This window comes from Haemorhous mexicanus, chromosome 2 (assembly GCF_027477595.1).
Source record: "Haemorhous mexicanus isolate bHaeMex1 chromosome 2, bHaeMex1.pri, whole genome shotgun sequence".
NCBI lineage: Eukaryota > Metazoa > Chordata > Aves > Passeriformes > Fringillidae > Haemorhous > Haemorhous mexicanus.
In genome coordinates, this window is record NC_082342.1 from 15,029,047 (window position 1) to 15,052,771 (window position 23,725).

General features: G+C 45.4%; 1 protein-coding gene across 1 annotated transcript; it reads left to right on the forward strand.

The window, feature by feature from the left end:
* The first annotated feature begins 21 nt into the window (after window positions 1–21).
* On the forward strand, window positions 22–23,360 carry DGAT2 (diacylglycerol O-acyltransferase 2). The gene is made up of 8 exons (XM_059873198.1): window positions 22–180; window positions 8,403–8,522; window positions 9,484–9,591; window positions 10,406–10,476; window positions 17,943–18,147; window positions 21,216–21,390; window positions 22,071–22,273; window positions 23,036–23,360. The coding sequence occupies exons 1-8, from the start codon at window positions 141–143 to the stop codon at window positions 23,188–23,190; spliced, it is 1,077 nt and encodes a 358-aa protein (XP_059729181.1). The 5' UTR covers window positions 22–140; the 3' UTR covers window positions 23,191–23,360.
* The last annotated feature ends 365 nt before the right edge of the window (window positions 23,361–23,725 follow it).

The window sequence follows — 23,725 nt, forward strand, 5'->3', positions numbered from 1 at the left end:
TCTCCTCCTCCTCCCCTTCCCGGGGCTATATATGGATATGCGCTGGCGTCTCTCCTGCTCGCTGGCTGCACCGGGGCTGCGGAGCGTGGGGGGCTCCTCCGTCCCATGGCCCTGCCCGAGCCCTGAGCGCGCCCCCCACCATGAAGACCATCATCGCCGCCTACTCCGGGGTGCTCCGAGGTACCGGGGGGCAGTGGGAAGGGCTGGAGATGAGCCTCGTGTCCGGCGGGGATGCTGCGGTGCGGAGCACCTTTGCGGTGCTTCAAGGGCTGGGGTGGGAGCAGCACCGAAACACTCGGCTTTATGATATGTGATATGTTTATATATATATATATACATGTATATATATATATATATTTTTTTTTTTTTTTTTTGGCCCCAGGAACGTTGTTCAAAGGGAATAAGGAGGGGGAAGAGCGATGTGCAATGGCGGGGAGGAAGCTGTAGCTTTCCTTGGGCTGAGAATTACAGGTCTCTGCGCAGGTTTTGTGTTTTAGCGGCTCGGAGTGCGCTCCTGGTGCTGCTGGAAACGGCTCTAGTTGGTCTCGTACATTTTGCCGAGGTGCTAACTACAGTGAGCTTGCACCTTTGCAAAATGTGGGCGTGGGGCACTTGCGTGTAAACGAGTCTTCCCCTCCCCCCCCCCCCCCCCTTTTATCATGGTGGGAAGAGAAGTGTAGTCGTTTATCGGATGAAGTTCGTTCTCAACTTTCTATTCAAAGAATTTCATTTAGCTTGGAAAAGGCCTCTTCAGCCAGTCCAGCTGTTTGACAACACTGTGTTCCCCACACCTTCATCAAGGGGAAAATGGCAACGTGTTGCTATTTTTGCTGTCTTATAATGAGGAGGTGAAGATTCAGTGCTCAGCAGGAGTTTGGTGGTAGCCAGTTCTGCCAGGTTTTCTTTAACAGCCCTCCGTGCTGGTCAGTGACTTGTTGAGAGAAGTGGAACGGTGTCTGGCACCCGTCGTGGACAGAGCTGCTGAAACACCCAACACTTCCCTGCACGCTGGAACATGTTGGTTAAAGGCTGTGGAGAGAGTATAGGAAATCCCAAACCACAAGCTACCTTGCTTGCTTGTAAAGGCATCTCAGAGGATCTTCTAGGAGTAAATTCAGCGAGGCTAAATGTTTTGCTAGATAGAGTTTTGTATCCCTTCTGCAAGGGTGCTTGTGTGGAGAAAGGTCAGGATTTGCACCCGGGGGAGCTTTGTGTGAAAATGCAGTTGGACAGCGATTTAACCTGTGATTTGTGGTGGGTCCTTGAGTGATTGCTGTGTGTTGTGAAAGAAAGGCTTTTTGCCCTCAAAAAGCAAACTGGTAATACCTCCTGGGATGAAGAGACCTGTGAAACCTTTTATCGGTTAAACAGATCATTAGCAGAGCTGAAAGGACATGAACCTGGTGAATTAACCTCTGAAGTCTTGACTTTGCACTGTCCTGTCCGGTCCTGGGTGTAGAGCTGCTGGTGCTCATCTCAGCCAGGATATTAGGTTGATCTGAAGGATCGGTTTTGAACTGACTGGGGAGAAGACCTTCATGTGTTTCCTGTGTTCAGATCTGTTTCTTAAAATAACCTTGCTTGCCTGCATGACTAACAGAGGACAAGTTATATTTTCAGTTGAGAGAGGTTATTTGAATTGGTATCATTTGAACTGTTATATTGAGAGTTAACTGCAAACTAAGTGCAGAGAATAAATAATTCAGGAAACCTATAAAATATGTAGGGTTGACCTGAGACCTCAGCAGCCACCTCTTTGGCCCTGTCATGTTAATGATGGATCTAGGACACATGCATAATTCAAAATGGAGTGTGGTTTAGGGACAGTGATTGGCCTCATCTCTAGATAATCCTGATTAGTGATGGAAAGCTGTCTTAACTCTCCTCAGGTCAGTTTTCCTCTGAGGCACCTCGTGGGGATCCTGCAGTGATATTTGTGCTTTTTAACTTAATTTAACTTATTTCTGCCTGGGGAGACAAGGGATGTTGCCTTGTGACTTGCAACATCTACCAACCCCTTGCCAATGCTGTAGCCTGCATGGGCAGGAAAGCGCAGGCCTGTCTTCAAAGCCAAATCCAGGTGCCTCCTGGAGGAGCTCTGACTTGGACTGGGTATGGACAGAGTGGTGTGGGACCCTGCAGATCAAAACTGGAAGAGGTGATGTGGTGTGGAGGTCCATTCATGAGACCTTATGTACTGCTTGATCATGTTGGATGACTTCTCACTACAGAAGATGCGTAGAACAAGCCCACTAGATTTTTTTTTTTTCCCTACGTCCCTGAATATTATTTTCCAAGTGTCATGCTTGTGCAAAGGGCTGACTTTGGGGTGAGCATCTGAATGGCTCATACTGTCCTTTAGTCTTACTGTTTTCCTGGCATCTAATTTTGCTCTGGTGCTTGTAAATTTGGCTGAAGTCTGATCCTATTTAATAATAACAAAAAAAAAAAAAAAAAAAGGCGCATTCATCTGCCTGTATATCCATCCCTGTATGTATGGAGAGGAATGTTCTTTGATATCAACCCAGTACTGCAAAAATCAGAGCAGACCTTGGACCAGTTCCTAGGGTTGGATGATGCTCTGAGACACCTGGTGGGGTAGGAGGGGGTTGTGGTCTCCTCACCTTGACCTGCCCCACTTTGGCCATAGGATGCCCAGGAGGTCTCCTCCTTGTGTTGGACAGAGCAGCAAGGAGGTCTGTCTCATCCCTCTCCCCTGAGGAAAGGTGCTAGTGTGGCTGGAACCTTGAAAGGCTGTCCTGTGCTGAAATGTCTTTTCTAATGTTACTTCATCAGTAAGAAGTTTGGGATGAAGATGATTTTGCTCAGCTTTACTTTGGAGTTAGTCTTCCACTGCATGTGAGGTTTACCAGACCAGAGTTCTGCTCTGGGGTGGGCAGCCTGGGACCTCCTGTTTTGGGAGAGCAGGATCAGGCTGGCTGCAGTGAGGTGTTGTCTCTGGACAGAGTTGCTTGGGTGGTGAAGGTCTGGGCTTGCTCATACGAAACCCCTCTTTCAGAGCTCTCATGTGCTCTGGACCCACTGATGAGCTCTAGTAGGATGGGTCATTTTCTCTTGTCCAGAGCGGTTCAGTGTTGCTAACTTAAATCTAAGCTTGTTGGCTGGTCTGTGACAGTGGGGTCTTGTGGCTACATCACTTTAACATACATACTGCTGTGAGTGTGGAGGCTGAGGGCTGAGTTTAGTGCTGTGAGTAAATCTAGAACTAACATAAGTAATCATGACAGATTTATTTCCTGGGTCTGGAGAATCCCAGCTCCTTTGTAAAAGAGCTGATAGAAATTTTTATTTGCATGTCCCTGTTCAAAATATTGTTGATTTCCAATCATAAACACACAGTACTGCAGATAATACGAAATTGAGTAGCTTCCTGGGACAGGAGCAACCTGTTCTAAAGCTGTGTAGAGGGCAGGATAACTATACTCTGCACTGATTACTCATTATTATTTTCTTAACACATTTTTTTTACTCTATAGTGAATATGCTTGTGCCTGGGGCACCCAAGTAAACCCAAGATGCAAAAGAATTTGTGTTGCTCAAGGGGTTTTTTCGGGTGCTCCTGCGAGCTATGTGGGCTCCTGCTCTTGCATGGGTGGCTAAGTCCTCCTGAATATTCTAGTACTGGTCTGTTTTTCTTATCTTTGTTCTAATTTCAGCTTCTCTGCAAAATATGTGGCTCAAAATGTCCATCTGCAGCTTATGCTTTGATGGATCTAATATAGTTTTCCTCTACATAAGCCATGTGAAGCAGTTTAATTATTGGCCAAGAATTAACATGCTAATTGTCTGGAAAAGATGGCAGATGAAGCTTGGGTTTAACAAGGTTTCAGTGTGTTTTTAACTATATGTAACACTTGTACTTCTTCTCAATTAATTTCCGTTGCTGACATTTAATTAAGTCATGTCCGTTGGGTTTTTCTGGTGCCCATGTGTGAAGTCCTGTTTATTTCCACTCTTGAGATCTTTGATTCTACTTCCCTGCCTAGATAAATGTTGTTTGTGTAATTAATCTGAAATAAACTGTGCTAGAAGAGCACCAGATGCTGAGTTGGCAATGCAGAAATCAAATGCTTGGTCAAACCATTTGCTGATTCCAGGATGTCCTCGGTAGCAAGGAGATCCTGCATTTGATGTTAAATGGAGCTAAATGATAAAAGTATGGTGAGCCCATCACCAGTTGCAGGATAGCAGACTAATGTCCCTGAGCTCCCTTGGAAGGCTGCAAAGGAGCAGCATGGAGGTTTCCTGGAGAAGTTGTTACTCTGTCCATTGTGACAGGGAATGTCCTGGAGAGCCATGCATGGCTTAGTGCAGGGAGTATCCCATCAGTACTCCAGGGAACAGGCTGCAGTGTGAGCTGGAGACCAGGAAAGCTGTTGGTAAAGTATGTCTTGTGTGGATATGGTTTGCCAAGGCTGACCCCCAGAGTCATGGAATGGTTTGGGTTAGAAAGGATCTTAATGATCATCTAGTTAAGTCTCCCCAGTCAGGCTTCAGGATCAGCTACTGTCTTCAGCAGCAGAATACTGAGGTTTGGTTTCTTCAGGATCCAGGATATTTCTTGGGAAAAGACTGATAGGAATGTACACAAATTATAGTTATGTCTACTGGGCCCTTTTAAACTAGGTTATAAGGATAATCTGTTCCCTGAAAGTTATAGAAAATGCCTTGGGGTTTTTAATATGTGAAAGGTGCTTGGTGTGAGCCCGCAGGTGAGCCATTAGGAGGAAGTATTTTCTCTAATGGACTGAACTCAAGTGTCAGTGTTGGGTTATTCTTCTGTGGCTGAGTGCCAACCTGCCCCTTCCCCCCCATTTCTGTTGACTTGTCAAAGCTCTTCTGCTCTGTTTCACTAGTAACTGGCCTGGTTTTCCAGAGCATGGAGGGTGTTTCCAAAAATGCTTCCTGGCTACTGAAGCTGGAAGGAGATGATGCTTGCCTGGGGGTTGAATACACAGTGTCAGTCAGACATGTTGAACAAGAAGCTCAGGACTGTCACTATAGGACACGAAAGAACACAGGCACACACTGCTGTTCTCAAGGTGAGGAGAAAAGAGAAGTTTATTTTCTGACTCCATCATTTATAGTTTTCCAAAAGTGACAGTGGATTGGAGGGTGACAGTGCCACCTCTCCAATGACACTAGACAAACCCACAGTCCATCAAATTTCTCCTCCTCCATAAAAGAATGCAAAACAATAAGTTATTTACAGAAAGTGTGTGAGAAAGTTCGTTACGAAAATGTCAACATCAGAAGGCTTAGAAAATCTTAAAAAAATCAGGGTGACACAGGACTGTCTGGAAAGGATTGTGTTGGCACTTAAATCTGTAAATGCCTGGTTATTGAAATGGGTTAATCTGGAGTCTGGAGGTTTTGTGCAAAGGTAGACCTGATGAACTTGCAGGTTGACTGACCATTCCCATGGTCCTTTCCTTTGCTACTGGGCATCTTTCATTTCTTAATGGGGAATTAAATGCTAATATTCAGGCCATGGTAACTACTGACTTTGCTGGTGTCTTGGTTTGAAAAGACAGGTGTCTGCCGAGGAAGGCAGGCGCCTCCTCTGAAATGGGAAATGTAAACCCCTTCCCTCTGAATTGTTATAAATTTGAAATTAAAGGAGGGCTCTCAAGCAAATATATGGGAGCAGGAATAACAGTTCTTTAGAGAAGAAAATAAAAGTAAAATAATAATAAAATAATGCAGTAACACAAAACAATACTGACAGAGTCAGAATACAACCTGACACCCTGTGGGTCAGGGTGTTGCTAGCAGTCCAGTTGGAATGGTGGCTGCAGCCCTCCTGGAGTGGAGTGGCTTATGGAAGAGATGAAGAAAAACTGCCCAATTAACAGGAGATAACTGCCCTACCTCTAACAGATGTCAGATAGAATAGACACATTACCTTGCAACCTAGGACACCTGGTGTGGAGAATATTGTTCTCTTTGAAAGGGCATCTTTGCTTTCAGCAAATAACTGACCCAGGACACTAGTCCAAGGGCAGGGGCTTAGAGCTGTCTGGCAAACCACTGCCTTCCCTCTGTCTGCAGGAGTTGAATGTGAGTTTTATGTGGTTCAAAAAACAAGCTGACAGGTTGACTTGAGCTGCTCAATAATGTTCTATTTACAGGGCGGGCAATGCCTACAAGTTGTTCAGACATCTAGAAAATGCTGAAGTACAAGCTCTCATCTAGAGGGATAAACAGCTTTTCTCTTTGGTAAGAGGATAGGGATTTAGCTGACCCAAGGTTGGAGTGTTTGGTTTGTGAACCCAAAGAGGTTTGGTAGTGTAAATGTGGGTGCGGGAAGAAAAAAATTAGACGGGGCTGGGCTTTTATTGTGTCACAAATAATCTCTTAAGACTTTTGGCTTCTTTTGGAGGACATAGACATATGTCCAGTGACACCACTATTGCAAAACACTTTCTTTAAACTTGTATGTTGTAATCTCCGTCTATATCAAGTCTGTCCACATGCAATTTTGTAAGGTTTTTGGGATAGCAAGTACCTGGAGCTCCTCACAGGAATTGAGTAACCTGGTCTAGTGGAATGTATCCCTGCCCATGGCAGGGCATTGGACTGAGATGAACTGTAAAGGTCTCTTTGAATACAAATCATTCTAAACCCAAAGATTCCTTTTACCCTTGAGCAGGCAACTGGCTTTGTAAAAAATGGGGTGACGTTTATCCCTCACCCCAAATTTGGGGATTTGCTGCTAGATTTTACAGCATGGGGTTTCTGATTCTCACTGCTTAGATACTCTAGTGTGGCAAATCAATGCACAGTGACAGTTTAACTCAACATATTCTCCTCTGTCACCTCAGAAACAGGAGAACTACTTGCTGGATTCATTCTTAATACTGCACTGTAGTATCTTGTAAAGATCTGCCTACAGCTCTCGTTGTTGTTTCAACCTGGATTAGTGCTGTAGGTTTCAGTTCACTTGCAGTTGTAGTGGTATGATCTATCCCAGCCTAAAACTTGGTCTGCTTAGAGTAATTAATGCCCAAAGCACTACTAGAATTGTTCATGTAACATGGACTAAGCAGAACCAAGGTCTGAACTGTGTGGTCTGGCTCTAAGTTTAGGCTGCAGCCTTTGGTGTGGCTCCCTCCTGAATGTTGCCAGGGCTGAGGCTTCTCTGGGTAACCTGTGCCAGTGTTTCACCACCCTCCTAGTAAAAAACTTCTTCCTTACCTAATCTAAATTGACCCTCATTCCTGTGAAACAGTTGCTTTGCGTATTTAAAGGCTGTACCAGTGAGAGTATCTTTATAGAAACTACCAAAAATCCTAGTGCCTGCTTATACCTAGAGAAGCTATTTTCAATCCCTTTATTTGACTGAGTGTGAACACTTGGCGTGCTATTACTACTAGCAGGTAATATCTTGTCAGCAAGAACTGGACCTATTCAATTTAACAGCTTCTTTCCTAATCCTAATAACAGGCTGATCCTTAAATACAAAAGCAAATATGTAAATACACATAAAGTGATTTGTATTTTGGGCAGTTTTTATGGGGCTTGTAAATAAAGTAATGAAGAAAAGTGAAGGAAAACCTGCTTGCAAGTGCTTCTTTCTGGGGGCTGTGTATACTGTCAAAAGTTGCAGTGGGTGGTTCTTCATATAGAAACCAAGTGTTTCCAGTGTTTTACCCACTTCTGGGTTTTTTCCCTGCTTGATTGTCTTAAGGTTCTGCAAGAATGGCTTTCAGCTCCTTCCTTCTTATTTACTGCTTTGGGAATGCTGATAGTTCTCCTTACTCATAGAGCTGTGGGTCCTCAGGGCTGTATGTTGAGGTGTTCAGCCAGCATTTGGGCTGTGCAAGGAAGGCTGGAGCTCAGAGCTTTCCTTGAACAGCACTGGGAGCTGTGCAACAGGCCTTGTGAAGGGTGGATGAGAATAGCTCAGACCACAGCCAGGTGTCTGCTTGCCTGTGGTTTGAGGCAGCTGATCTTTATCTTACTGTGAGCTCATGGAGTTCCCTTTTACCAAACACCACTTCCAGGAGCTGGCAGTGTGAGGTGAGGGTGTGTGTTAGGAACATTGGTTAACATCCTCTGCATTTTTATGGTCAAGTTAACAGAGGCTTGCTTGGGTGGGTACTGATGATTACTCATTAATCCCCTCCACTATTCTGAAAAAAGCTGGATGTTGGCACATGGCAATCCTTCCTCTTCCAGGGTGCCCAAACTCCATGGAAAATATTAGCTTTTAGCAGGCCTTGCTGTTAAAGCAAACTGCACATTTATCTGAAACCTCTTACTAAAATAAGCTGGGCTTGATGACCCTTCCCTCTGTGATTCTGTTTCAAAGGGAAAATATTGTTTCCTTTGCTCAGTGGGCAAATGTAACTTTATTTCTTTTATTTTTCTTTCTTCAGGCACGGGATCGAACATTCTTTCTGCTCTGCAGGATTTGTTCTGGCTATTGAAATCCAAAGTAGAGAAACAACTCCAGATCATCTCTGTGCTGCAATGGGTTCTCACTTTCCTTATCATGGGTAACACCTTTTGGCCTAAAGCAAAGGGGTTTTGGCTGTAATTCTGGATGAGTTTTAATGCAAAATGTTAACTTTTTCGTAAGTGTTAATTACTAGATGTGTACTGCAGCAGTGTAGTTCCTGGGGTACGTGGTTACTGTAAACCAGTTACATTGATATTTTCAACTATAAATGACTTTTCCTGGCTCTAGAAAATCATAAGAGCTATGGAAAGACTGACGGATCTTTAGCTTGTGTCAGTGTCTGCCATGCAAACGAGGCTGAAACAATTGGAAATGTCTTACTTGGCTCACTCATGGGAATATCCACAGAGATTTAGAAGCAGCTGGTAACTGATGCAAGTGATTGCAACAGGGATGCCTTCCTCTTGGCTTGGTCTTTTTCCAGGAGGTATCAGAGATGAGCAAGAGTTGTTTGTGTTAGACCAGTAAAAGAGTAAAGCCTGTTTATCCCTGGGTGCTTGGATTATGTGAAACCTCAGGTTGCTCTGCTCCATTGGATTGTTAATGATTAAACTGGAGAATGTCTGCTCTCAGCATCTGTCTCACTCTACCTTCCCAATTCAGTTTGTGCTGAAATGACAATGTCATTTTTGGGTGGGATGGCTGATACAGAGCTGGTGTAACCTGTGGAAGGTGTGTGTAGCTGAGGGGAAAAATCCCATTGGTGTGGGCCACAAAGAAATCTTCATGCTCATCAAGTCTGATGAAGCAGCTGCACTACCTGGAGATATAAGAGATGCCTGGAGGCACCATTAAGGGGAAGTTGAGGTTTTCCAGAGCTCTAGAGGAAGCTGCCTCAGCCCTACATAAGGGGCTTTTGACCAAATCCAATTTATTTAAGGATTAATGACATCAGACTGAGACTAAGATTTCAGCATAGAAGAGTCAAAAGGCAAGGGGTGTAAATGGAAACCAAAACCTGCTGCAACCTTGTTTTCTTCTTTCTTGCACCTCTGCAGGTATTGCTTGCACTTTAATCCTCATGTATATACTGTGCACAGATTGCTGGGCGATTGCTGCTCTATATTTAGCCTGGCTGGTATTTGACTGGAATACACCAAAGAAAGGTAAATATTGCAGAAGAGATACTTGTTGTTCAAGTGTCCCTGTCTCCATATTTGGACAAAGAAGCACTTCCTTGTGATGGATGACTTCTCTTCTTAGTGGGACTTGGCTGAATCACTGACCAAAGGCATTATTCAGTGAAGCCTTTAAATGTCAGCCCTCAGCATGAGCAGTGACTGCAGGTTTCACTGATGCTGAGGGCAGTACAAAATTAACATTCAGTGCTATTATGCCATTGCTGGCTTTTACTAACATATTTATAAGGCATAGGTTCTTTCTTTACTTTAGAAACATCTAAAGATTCAAGACCTTTCTGTCCTGTCCAGCTCTTGCAAGGTTCACACTGTGATGTGATTATCAAGGTGTGGCTCCTCTGTGGAGTCAGTGTTACTAGAAGTTAAGCAGATTACTTTATTTCAGGAAAAAAACCCCAAACCTGTAGAAGCCAGCTCTGGGAACCCACAGTGGTAACAAGCTTTGGCAACTACTTTTATAGCCAGATGAGCACAGTTCTCCGTTGTTTCAAGATGACTGAAACCATCCCAAGGTTTTGGCCTTTCCTAAAGGTTGAATTGGAGTGTTTCTAGTTTGAATTGTAGAGTTGTCTACCATGAATTTGCAGTCAATCCTTAATTTGTTTGAAATACCTTGCATTCCAGAATGTCACTGATTTCAGTGAATGATGCAGGTCCCCTACTTAGAGGAATGAAAGTGTTGATTCCTCTAGTGAGACAGCAAATGCTGGAGTCCTTTAGGCTTTTTGATGGACAGCCATGTGGAAAGAGCTTTAAAGACGTGATTCATTTCTTTCAACAGGGGGAAGAAGATCCCAGTGGGTGAGAAACTGGGCTATATGGAGGTACTTCAGGGATTATTTTCCAATAAGAGTAAGTAAAAGTTCAACTCTATACCCTGGGGTTCAACTGCTTTAGTGTCTTGTACTGGCACTAGTCTGTCTGTGACACAGAACTGTAAGCAGGACACGGCTCAGTTACTCTTGCCATACTACTGCTTGTGGCAGCTGTGGTTAGAAAATCTGAAATGTATTACCATGGTGGCAATGTGATTGCCAGAAGCTGCTGTTTCTAGTGGTTTTACCAGATTCCTGGAGGCAGTCTGCAGTCCTTGTGTGTCTCTCCAGCTTCTGGAGACACTGGCACAGGTTGTCCCAATAAGTGGTAGCTGCCTCGTCCCTCAAAGTGTCCAGAGCCAGGCTGGAGGGGGCTTGGAGCAGCCTGATCTACTGGAAAGTGTCCCTGCCCATGGGATGATCTTTAAGGTTCCTTCCAATGCAAATCACTCTGCGAGTCTCTACTGTGCTGCAGCAGTCCTGTTGTAGTGCCTGACCCTAACACTCTTCCCCTCTCATAAATCATAAAATCTAGCTCAGTTTTTGCCTGTTTTCCAGTAACACTTCTGCTCTGGGATGTATTGGGCCAGAATATCTGGGTCATCTGTGCACCAAAAGTCAGCACTTCACAGAGAGCAGTGAGATTTGTCCTCAAATCTTTTTCTTTGGAGAAGTGGATTTTCCAGCAGTGGGAATAGCTTCAGTTCTCCAGCTTGTAACTTGCTCACCACATACTTGTATTTTTCCTACTGGTTCAGACATGTTGCAGAAAGAGGACAGGGCTGCCAGACTGCTCTGGGACTGTGGAATTAGCTGGGTGACTTGGAAGGGAGCAGGGGTCAAATTCGGCTAGGAGGGAACTCGATCCTCTTTGGAAGGGCACACAGCTGAAGGGACTGTTATGTAAGGTTGTTGGCAAGTTTTACTCAGCTTGACTATGAGGGAGGGACCTTGATACAGCTTTTGAGCTACCTATCCCCAAGATAGTCTAGCCTCAGAAAGGAGCAGTGAATCCAGTTCCAGCAGGATGCCAAAGCGGCTTAGACTGGATTCTTCCTTTGCAAAGTCGCTTGAACTCTCAGGGTACCTGAATGTGCTGCTGGTGAACAAGCCTTTTGTTGTACTCTGAGAAGCAGAGAACCATTTAAGTTGGAAAAGACCTTTAAGAGCAAGTCTGACCATTAACCCAGCACTGCCAAGTTCACCATGAAACTTGCTGTTGTTAACAGGTAATTCTTGGCAAGTCTAAGTGTACATGGAAAAATTCACTATGCCTGCACAGGCTGGAATTCAGCCTGGCTCTCATGGCTGACAGAGAACTGAGCAGGCTCTGCTGTTGAGGATGGGTCTCAGATGTGTTGTGTTCTAGTACAAAGTCCTTAGTGCTGCACTAAACACTGCTGCTTTGGAAATGGCAGATATATATGCTGAAGTGGGCTCTGTTATGCTGGGGACTTGGTTCCAAAGGGTCACCTGTAGTGCTGGTTCTGCTGTTCCATCATTCCATTCCTTTGATGCACATTTATCCTTGTCTTCATGGAAATATGCTCTGCAGAAGCCCTGCAGGTCAGATTCACTGTGGATATTAAAAGTTTGTCAAAGAGCTGGGTTGTTTAGGTAGGCTTAGAGATGAGGTAGATAAACTTTGCAGCAGTTTTTATTTAAGTACTTGCTAGTTCACATATCCGTTTGTGAGAACTCCTTATGGGTGTAATTCCTTTGCTGCTAAGGGGGAGGAATTGTGCAAGGTTTATGGAACTGACTGGTATTTCACATGCAAAGGGCAGAACAGGAGTGCTGACAGCTGGGAGATGACTCCTGCACGTGTTTTGGGGGAACAGCCAGCTGGCTGCAGGGTGGGAAAAGCTGCTGCAGTGATCTTATGGTAGAGAGGTGCTAGAAGTGTTTTTCTGCAGTTACAGGATGGGTGCATGGACAATGGATAATGTGTCTGGATATTAAGAATGGTACCAAGAACCAGAATGCCTTGGGCTTGCTAAGAGCATGGGAACTGCTGGGTTAAACCAGTTACCTGTTCTTGCCCAAGAGGGAGACAGGTCTACAAAGGATCACTTGTTTAAATGTTCTCTGCAAAAATAATTTTTACTGGATTCTGATCTGTGTAATGGCTCATGAGGACTTGGTCTGTGTCCCAGGCTTATGGTTTGTCAGGACAGTCCTCTGCTGCATCTCATCCTGTGCCATGTGTCTGCTGAGCACTGCAAGGACAGATCACACCAGTGACAGTCACACTGGTGGCACTTGTAATGCTGAACTTGCCTCCAGTGAAGTCTGCATATAGAGCTGTGGTAGCTGCATCCATACCTGCACAGGTACCAGGTGTGTTGGGCTATCAGCTCAGATTTATTTAATGAATCACAGTACAGTTGGAAGGGACCTTAAAGCTTGTTTCATTCCTCCCCTCTGCCATGGTCAGGGACATCTTCCATTAGACCAGGCTGCTTCAACCAGGCTGTGTAGCCTGCCCTTGAACACTTCCAGGGATGGGACAACAACAGCTTCTTTGGGCAGCCTGTGTCAGGGCCTCACCACCCTCACAGACAAGAACTTCTTCCTATTTGGCTTGCTGTATTAGAGCAGCTACATGAGAATCCAGCTCTGCTCCAATGTTTGTGCTGATTAGGCTGGTCTCACTGGAGTCAGCAGTGCCTCCCAGCCTGAAACACCAGGACTATTGTACCCATACCTGGAGATACGAGGTCGTGTTTTGTAATACCAGGTGGATTTGGAAAGCAGCCCAAATCTGTCTCAGTTACTCACCATGAGCTGAGTTGGCCACATTCCCTGGAACTTCGTGCAGCTGCTCTGAAAAATAATAAGCTATTTTAGGGCACTAGAAACTTAAGTTTGTCTGCTGGTTAATGGCTGGCCTTGTAAATAGTGCTTTAAGCTAAGCAGCACATGAAGTGGCTGAGGAATGTTCCAGTGAACTGAGTCCTGGACCTGAAGTGGAGGTGAAGTCCAAGCCCTTGCAGGTGTATGGATGGGGCTGGACTGGAGCAGACATCATCTGCACACACCACCTCAATCTCATGCTGCTGATCCCAGCAGCCTCCTAAGCACATGCTGATCTGAGGATGTCATGCTGGGAGTGCCATGACCTAAAGGTTTTGTTTAGGTAAAGAAGCTGTCCCCTGAGCTTGTGAATATCCCCACATGCAGTAGGACTCAAGGTAGCCAGGGCTTCAGACCTTAGGATTACCTTTGTCAGACTATGAGCACTTCAGGTGTGTGCAGGGAGACCTGCTCACTGCAGGGGAAGAGTTGGCATCTGGCCAGAGCAGGAATTGCTGCCAAAAGCATCTTTTTTTTTTTTTCTTTTTCTCCCCTCATTTTGTCTTGTATTCTGTGTCTTGGCTAGCTTCCTGGCAAAGCTCTTCCTTAATTGTTGTACATGATTTACAGAATGGAAACAGAGGGGTTTGATTGCTCTGTCCTAACCTAGTGTAGTGGAAGGCATTCCAGCCCATGACAGGGAGTTAAAACAAGCTGAGCTTTAATGTCCCTTCCGACCCAAGCCATTCTGTGAATTTGTGACACATACAATACTGGGAGCCTGGCAAGGGGTCTGCAGGTCCTGGCTTGCACTGTTGGGAAGGTAAGATAATTTACTCCATTGTGTTGCTGGGTGTGATGTGGCTAAGTGCAGTTCTTGGGTTGTTTTGCAAGCTTATATGCTGATGAGACCTGCTGCTTGGATCCTGCAGGATGAGTTCTGGTTTTCTGCTCTCTGAAAGCTTCCAGTCAGTGCTGCTCATCTCCCACCCAGACAACTGACTTTTTTTCCTGCTCTTTGGCTCCTGGTGCTGAGCAGCAATGGTTTTGCAGTCCTCTTTCTCCACTACTGAATGTGCCACTGTTGCTAAAAATAAAACTGGCAGTATGGTTCTTGAGTTGAATCTGGCACTCAAATATTAACACTCATTTTTTTTACACAATTGCACTGGGTTACTGCTTCTGTAGGCTGGCTTAGTTCTGTGTAAAAAACATGGTATTAGACAGGTGGATGGACTTTGCTCCCAGAGAAACAGGTTTGGTCTCTAACAGCAGCTGGGAACAGGTGTGTTAGGTTAAGGGGTTAAAGTTCATCTTCACTCCCAGTACTGATTGTCCAGCTGAGATGCAGCAGGGATGTGCTGACTCTGCCTCATCATGGGAGCATCGAGGCTCCAAAGAGCTGTGTGGGAATGGAGAAGACCTTGGAGGCAAAAGGGAAAAACCAGCTGGAGGCTCAGAACAGAGTTGCAGTGGTGTTGTTGTTCAGTGACAGCTACAGCAGTTCCTTGGGGCAACCTGATAACACTGTTTGCTTCTCAAGGGGAGGGGTTCAAAGATCCAGCAGTGAGTGATCAGCCTCCTGAGGAGAGGCATGGAATCATAGGATGGTTTGGGCTGGAAGGGACCTTTAAATGTGTTCTAGTTCCAAAGCCCCATCTTGTGCACTTCACTATTTCCACTCTTGCTTGAGTCTAGAAATACATGATTTACACTGCTTCAAAAACTCCTGCTTCTGGATTAAATTTAGGGGGAGATGAAGGTATTGGCAGGTCGTACCCTCCCTGGGCTGAGATTGTGCATTAGCAGATTCAAGACCTCCACTTGCAGAGAAGTGCCCAACCCTGTCTGATGTCTGTTGGTCTTAGGTTCCCTGGCTTGACTTGGGTGGAAGAACACATAGAATCACCAAGGTTGGAAAAGACCTTGAAGATTGAGTCCAACTATTCCAGTGCCTTTTGGGTAATTTTTCCTAATATGTAATCTGAACCTCCCTTGGTGCTACTTGAGGCTGTGTCCTCTTGTCCTGTCACTTCTCACCTAGGAGAATAGACTGAACTTCACCTGTGCCCTCCATGTTGACCTTCTGTGAGCCTCTGTTGTGGGGCAGGTGTAGAGGGCAGTGGCAGCCCGCATGGGACAAAGAGGGGAAAAGCATACATCTATGAATACAAGGCTGAATCTCAGCACTCTCCCTTGCCTTTGTTTAGTTGGATCCTTGAATACCCTTTGCCCAGCTCCTGCAGTGCTGTGGGGGATTGATTGCCATGGGTATTGCCAGCCCTACGGCTCCATAACAGGAGCTCATGGAAAACAGCCACGGTGATAAGGCTGCTGCTTGGCTGGGGCTCGTGTGAGGTATCCAAGCAATGGCTCCACTGGGATCTGGGTGTCCTTGCATGTGGTGGAGGGGCTGGAGCAGGAGAACAGCGTGTCTTCCATATGTGTGGCTCTGCCAAGCTCAATGTGCAGATGCCTCGTGCTCCAGAAGGATAAGGACAAACCTTCTTTCAGCTGCCTTTCGAATTAAATGAGCTGTGCTTGGTGCAGATGGGAGATGTGGCTTGGAAATTGCTACCTTGCTCTGACAGGAGCTTTAAGGAAGGAATGTCTGCTGCTTGTGCAGCCAAGCCATGTGTCTGTATCTACCAGGCCTGTAGTCAAAAAGTCAGAATATTGTCTAGGTTGGAAAAGTCCCCCAAGATCATCAAGTCCAACCATTCTGCTAGAAGTGCCAAGACCACCACTAACCCATGTGCCCAGGTGCCACATCCACAAAGCTTTTAACTCCCTCCAGGCATGTGGGGTCCACCACTGCCCTGGATAGCCTGAATAGAGTCTCTACAATTGAGCAAAAATTGATAGATGGAGGAGCTGCTTACCAAATCACTACTTTTTCCTGGAGATGGGTTTTTGGTCTTTAGTTTGTGATCCCTGTTTCTTGTAACTGATCAAGAGGCCAGCCCTTCTATCCTGGGAAGTGAAAACAAAGTCATCTGCTAATTGGGAAAGAAGAGGCAAGGGGTTCTGCAGAGCTGTTGCAACCACAAGGCTCTGGGCCCTCTTCCTGGAGTTCTACATGACCTCAAAGCCAGAGGAAATTATGAAGAGGGCCAGTCACCTTGCAGAACCTTCATCATGCTTATGTCACAGCTGCTGTTTTAAATAGCACAGGAGCTGTAGCTTCAGCTGAGGACAAGGCTGAGAACAGGGAGAAGGGAATCAAGTTTCTGGGCATGCTGCTTTAGTGTGTTGTAATGTACTTCAGCTCCCTGTAGCATGATCCAGCAGAATGAACTTGCCAAAGCATTCCTTGTCCAAGGCAGTGGGGTGGGTAATGCTGGTGTGACATCTTGGAAACCTGTGGGGCTTTTTTCCTATGGAAACTGATGCAGAGTGGCCTTTGCAAATGGAGTTTGAGGGATGGGGTGCCAAAGCTTCAGCTTGTAGGTCTGAGAGCTGCTGGGGTGTTTCAGTTGGCAAAAAGTGGCACTGTTGCAGCCTGAAAAGAGGAGATGTTCAGATTAGATATTAGGAAGAGGTTATAGACTCTTAGGTCCTGGCAAAGGTTGCCCACAGAAGCTGTGGCTGCCCCATCCCTGGAAATCTTCAAGGCCAGGATGGACAGGGCTTGGAACAACCTGGTCTAGAGAAAGGTGTCTCTGCCTATGACAGAGGTTTGGAACGGGGTGATCCTTAAGGTCTCTTCCAACACCAACTATTCTAAGAGATGGAAAAAAATTAAATTTGATCTCTATTTTTGTAGGATGATGCAACAGCCCTGCTGTGTTTTGTCCCGTGTGCTTCCTCAGTACACTGCATGTGTACTGCCTGGGGAAGATGCTCTGACACATGGGATGCTGCTGCTACCTATAGCATCAAAAAAGCCCCCTCTGGCAGTAGTGGTACCAGGGAATGGGTTGTTCTGTGCTAGCTAAGACAGCTGTGGAGAGTCCATGCTCTGCAAACAGAGGAGCAAATGGTTAGGAGTATTGCACAGCAATGTGATCACAACTCCAAGTGCGTGCCCTGCAGGAATCAGAGATGACTTGAGGTGTCTTGTTGACCCTTTGGCATGTAGGCCAGGGCAGAACCTCTTAAAAGGAGGGATAATTTCCAGTGGTTACCACCCTTCTGTACTTTTTCCCACTTGGAAGGTGGCCAACTGGCCCATTAACTGGTTGGCTCTTTTTTCAGGCATTAGCTGAACTTGCTTCTGCTGTGAGACAGTGATGTTTATGTTCTTTCTGCCTCATTCTGGGATGTGAGCCACTAATGTGCTGAGAGAGGGCCTGGAAGGAGGTAGCTGTGGCTACAGGACTGAAGAACTGGATTGGTTTGGGCAAGAGGTGTGTCAGAATACTTCAGGAAGGAGTAGAAAAGCAAAAGGCCCAGGCTGCAGCATCCTATGCCCTATTCCTACCTGGCTGGCTGGCTTCTTGTGTGTGAGATCAGCATGTTTATCTTGCTCCCTCCGCTCAGGAAACTGAAGTCTAAATGGCTGCTACTACCAGAGCCTCTGAAATCCAGGAGAGCCTTTACATGAGCTCTTAGGCTGTTCTCCCTGATGGGAAGAGAAACAAAAACCTGGGGAATGTGTGGGTGGTTTTTTTTTTTGTTGGTTTTTTTTTTTTTTTTTTGCTTCTCCCACTTTTATTTGCTATCTGAAAATATCCATTTTCAATTGAGCTCTTTTTTCTTTCCTAGCTGGTTAAAACCCACAATCTGCTGACCACCAGGAATTACATTTTTGGGTACCATCCACATGGCATCATGGGCTTGGGTGCCTTTTGCAACTTCAGCACAGAGGCCACAGGTGTCGGCCAGAAATTCCCTGGGATCCGACCATACCTTGCTACCCTGGCTGGGAACTTCAGGATGCCCATATTGAGGGACTACCTAATGTCTGGTGGTAAGCACAATCACACTGTGCCATTTCTGCTTTTGCTCTTGGCTCTGGGCTGTCTTCACCTCTGTCAAGTGAAAAGCTGTGTTGGAAGCTCATGTAAGCACTTCCTGCTGGTAGCATCACCCAAACATTGCTTCCTATGGTTGTCAGAAGGAAGCTGTGAATAAATGTGGGAAATCCTGTCTAGTGAAAGGTGTCCCTGTCCCTGGCATAGGGTTGGAACTGGATGATCTTTAAGGTCCCTTCCAACCTGAGCCATTCTGTGAATATGGCTAGTTTGGGCTGCAGGGACTGCTGTTCCTCTGTGTTCACCCTTAACTCTAGGATACTCTTGTCCAAAACCATAGTAAAGATATCTGACACCTGTAGTCATGGAAGGTGGAGACGTGGAACCAAGTTGTCCTAGTTATTGTGTGAAGGTACAGGAAGAAGTTGCACTGACTGAAAATACTGAGTAGCCACGGCCAGCTCAGCTCCTGGGCTCACTACTGCATCACTTGTCACACGTCTGTGTTTGGTGGTGGTGGTGGATGCTGTCTCCACCCAATAACACTGCTGGGTGCTTCCCAGGGGTAAAGAGTCTGAAGTATTGCATGATACCAGCTGTTCACAGACCCCCTTCCCTAGATGTGTTCCTGTAGATGGATCCCACGGATTATGCAGTGATGTAAGTGTGCCAAATTACATTAACAGGTCTTTTTTAATGGAGTCCAGGATTTTAATGCTGGAGGGCTTGTAAGTTATGATTGGGCAGAGGAAACAGTGTTTAAAATACCAATAGTTTTCTTGCATGGTCTGAGCTTCCTTTTCTGAGTGAGGGTGCCTGTCAGATAGAGGTGAGGGAGTCACACTTAAGACTGTGGATTGAACAATCCAGCAACCTCTTTGTTTCTGGAACTGATTCATCAATAACTGACTTTAAAATAGATATTTTAATAAGTACCATGGCTGGAGAGACAATAGGATAGCTGTACCTGACTCTGACTTGTTAGAATTGACTATTTCTGAGATTACTGTCTTAATTGAGGGAGAGAGAAACTAACTGGATCTGGTGCAGAGAAGGTGTTTGTCCCTATCTAGAAAGGATGTATCTCAAGCTGGTTTTTATTTTCCTGTACTGGTGTTAGTTGCTGTGTGAAGCCCATAATTTGGGAATTCCCAGGACAGCACTACATGAGAAATTGGGATCTGCTTTCCAGTCTGTCACATCTGTAAATTTAGTTGTGTTGCTTAAGTTTCCATGCAGCCTTTTTATATTTTAAAAAAACATCTTTAATCTGTTCAGTATGACTGGCAAACAAGTCTTGTGGCCAGCCAGAGCTGCTTTCTCCTTTTTGGAAGGAATGTGGGAGTAGGTATTAGCAACATCGTTGCTGGCTTGGCTATCCCTGAGCATTGTGCTTAAACCAGAGCAAAATTGTACTTCTTCAGTTCCTGGGATCCAAGCAAGTATACAGGTGTCATGAAGTTATCTTCTGAAAAGCCATAATTTGTCTTCACTTTCCTAAACTAGAACTTAAGGGTGCTGATACAAAGGCTTTAACATCACTTGGAAAGTGCTGATAATTCCCTCAGTCCTTTTTTCTGTGGATGAACCACTTCCAGGTGGAATTGTAACAAATCCTAACACTGTACCAATACACATAGTTGGTTTATAACTAGCATGAATTCTTAATTGTACAGCCTACTAGAGGTTAAGCTACAGCAGGGATCCTATAAGGCATGACCAGAAAGCCCTATGTACTGTGTGAATGTGCTGAAGAGCAGAATTTTATCTATTGCCACTTGTCTCCACGTCTCATTGCACTTTCTGAAGGAACTGTTTGGTGCTCTGAGCAGCAGTAATCTCCTGCTAACAAGTGTGAAAGAGCTGAACATAAATCTGTTACCAGCCCTGTGTAGCCAGCATGAGCCTTTGTGTGGAGAACGGGACCAAGTTGGAGCAGTGAGTATAGCCTGAGCCTTTCAGAGGAAAAACAGTCAGAGAGATGCAGTTGTGCTGTAAGAAACTAATTCTTCATCCTCAATTCCAGCTGATCTGTCTTGAGCATGATCTGCTCTGTTCTTACCTGGAGCTGGGATAGGTGATGATGCCCCGATAGACATCAAGGCTGGCAGACTTGTCTAAGTCCCCAGGGCCTGTTCTTCATTTAATTCTTGCCTCAAGCAATTAGTACCATGAATGTAATAGGGCAGTAACCTAAAGTACTCAGATCAGATGTGTTGTGTTATGGGAATGTAAGTGATGGCATCCCATTTTTCCTTGGCTTGTTCTGGCCAAAAAGGTGAGGCAGGAGCAAGCTTGGACACCACTTGTAGGATGAAGGCAAGAGTTTGTGGAGCAGACAATGAAATTTCTTTACATTTTTAAAGCATACAGAGGAAATTAAAGGTGCTGTCTTTGGGTTTTCATTTCCCTGGAGTGGGGACTGGTGCTTTAGGGCAGAGATTGCTTACTAAAGGTGAAGGGAGGTCCTGCTCTTTCCAGTGAGGAATAGAGGGAAAGACCTTAACAGACACTTTCCTCAGAGTATGGATTTACATAAACACTCTGTCACATAAATTGCAAGAGCTTCATATTATTTCAGATATTTCTTAAAGGTTTATCTGTTTATTCTTTTTATATTGCTAAATCTATTCCACATCTATTCCACTACCTGATTTTGCTGAGGAATTGGTCAATATCAGACTCTTAGCCATCAAAATAACACAACTGCTTTCTTCCTTTCTAAAGATAAACCAAATCCTACTGCAAAGTTTACATGGAGGGAGGATGTCTGACACCAGTGCCTTTGATATCACTAGATATAGAAAATCCTTGCTGGAGTCTTTTGATAAAGGAACATTTTTGAGAGCTGATGTTTGTGGAGTTTATGACCAAGTCTAGTGCTGCCAGGTCTGTGAACTGCTTGTTTAGTTGAGGAATAGGTTGCCTACTAATACTGCCTGCTCTGAGTAGAGGGAGGTTGGACAGCTCAATTTGCAATTGAGGCATAAACTTTGTGCTATAAGTATGAGAAGTCACCAGCCAGTCTTGTAGCATGACCCTTGTGTCTGTCCCCTTAATGCAGGGATATGTCCTGTGAACCGTGACAGCATAGACTACATCTTGTCCAAGAATGGCAGTGGCAATGCCATCATCATCGTGGTTGGAGGAGCAGCAGAGTCCCTGAACTGCACCCCAGGGAAGAACTCTGTGACGCTGAAGAACCGGAAAGGATTTGTGAAACTGGCTCTGCGGCATGGGTAAGGGCAGCCTCAGTGCTGGAGCAGTACTGCTGCCATGGGGAAGGTGCTTTTATTTGAACAGCTTGGTCTAGGTGAAGATGCCCCTGTTCAATGTGAGGGTACAGGACTAGATGGCTTTTAAAGGTCCCCTACAGCCCAGACCATTCTGTGATTGTTCCCTGAAGCAGCTGATACCTTGGAGGGATTCTCCTTTCTGCAGTTGTGCTGTGTTGTGTGGGTGTTTGCCCAGAGCATCAGATGTGAGTGTCCTTGGGCTTCTGCCCTTGAGCAAGGTACAGGGGTAGGGGGATCCCTGGGACATCAGGAGGCTTCCATGGCAAGGAGAGGCAGTGTCAGTATGGGGTGGTGACCTGTGCAGTCCCCCTGATGCCCATGTGTCTGAAAGGAGATGGCCATCCAAAATAGGAGTTGAGTATATGTGGAAGCATGTCCCGTACCTGACTGCACCATGTTCCACAGGCCCATTGTCAGTACAATTCTCTTGTATGCCTTCGAAGTATATCTAGTATGTCATGCCAAGTCTGGCTGACTTATGTCAGTACCTTGTGCTGCTAAAGAAGCTCTGGGCAATGGTACCAGCAGCTGTGCAGAATGGCAGAACACCCAGCAGCAAGTGTGGGGCTGTCATATGAGCTGCAGTCCAGGGGATGGGGTCCTGAATCTCTCTGTCTTTCTAGGGCGGACTTGGTTCCTGTCTACTCCTTTGGGGAGAATGAAGTGTACAAGCAGGTGATCTTTGAAGAGGGTTCCTGGGGAAGATGGGTTCAGAAGAAGTTCCAGAAGCACATTGGCTTTGCTCCATGCATCTTTCATGGCCGTGGCCTCTTCTCCTCCAACACCTGGGGGTTGTTACCTTACTCCAAGCCCATCACTACTGTTGGTAAGGTTTTAGTATAAACATGCTGTGTGCCTCTCCAGGTAGCAGAATACTTGAGTCTGTGCTGTACATCTGCTGTAGTTTGGTCTTGGAGTCTTGAATATAAAATGGCTTTCCCTTCTATATAAAAACCTTCCAGCAAAACTGAGAATGAGCTTAGGAGAGTTTCCAGAGGTTACAAGCCTTCAATCAATGTTCTGCTTCCAGGCAATTTTGCAAGAGAGCTCTTTTTTGGGGGAAAAGGCTGTAGCTCTACTTTCTTTGGCCTTGGTTAGCAAGTCAGAAGCAACCTGGCCCCCCATATTCCAGTGGGATGCATGTCTGACAGTTGAGTATTTAAAGCCAGCCCTAAAGCTTGCATTTGAGTCTTCTAACCCAAAGCAGCAGGGCTTTAAGGGAGGAGGGGAAAAGGTCAGCTTTGCTTTTGTGGTGTGTTTAGGGGAATGCCCAAGAAGAACTGACCCTTGGCTCATGCTAATTGAGGAGGGATTTATCACTCTGCTGTAAACAGAAGGGGGACTTCCTAGCCACCTTGAAGTAGATGCTTTTGTATAGCTAAAGCAGATCTGGTATTGCTGCAGATGTGGTGTGTGTCCTTGCTGAGGGACAGTTGTGCTTCAGAGCCTAGTAAAACTGTGGGGAATCAGGCAAACTGTGCTGTACCAGAATGATTGTGCTGAACTACCATAGCTGTGTCCATAGAGGACAAATCACTTAGGTTTTAGGAGTATTTAAGCTAATATGGATTTGTCCCTCTTTTATCAGTTGGAGAGCCCATCACCATCCCCAAAATTGATAATCCATCCCAGAAGGATGTGGACTTCTACCATAGCATATACGTGGACTCCCTGATCAAACTCTTTGACAAATACAAGAGCAGATTTGGCCTGCCGGAGACTGAGGTCTTGGAAGTCAACTGAAGGCACTGGCTCAGCAGCACCTCCTTCTCTCAGAACCAACACATCGTTTCCAGGAGTCCAAGCTGTCATGTGTACTTGAAAGCGTGTGTGGGTGTATGTATTCTTCAAAGCAAGTGTTTAAAGTATTGCTAAACCACTTTAAAAATAATAAAGGCTTTGCTTTAGAGAAATCCCATTACAAACATCTTTTTATACAAAAAAAAAAGCACAATCCCCATTGCTGTGAGAATTTGGATAAATGGTTGCCTTTGTAATCTGCTATATAATGCTGTTGGATCTCCAGCAATGAATTAGAAAAATTACTACAGCTACTGTACCCACTAGCACAAGCAATTTTGGGAGAGTGGGATTCATCTGGTTTTCAATCTAAAAAGCAGCATGTTGATTTGAGCAGCACAGCAGTTTTATGGGTGTGTTGCGCAAGAGCCCTGTTGAGACATGCTCACGTAGTACAAGGGTATTTCTGCTTTGGAAAAGCCCTTTCTGGAAGTACAGTTGGGCTGCCAACCCCCCTGCTGTGGCATCTGTGCTGGAT

Bases quoted from the DNA above. Each gene is read 5' to 3' on its own strand.
- DGAT2 (XM_059873198.1), top strand. From the start codon at position 141: ATGAAGACCATCATCGCCGCCTACTCCGGGGTGCTCCGAG. The intron at 8,523-9,483 runs GTAACACCTTTT...GCACCTCTGCAG, and splicing joins TCTCACTTTCCTTATCATGG to GTATTGCTTGCACTTTAATC. The intron at 22,274-23,035 runs GTAAGGTTTTAG...CTCTTTTATCAG, and splicing joins CAAGCCCATCACTACTGTTG to TTGGAGAGCCCATCACCATC.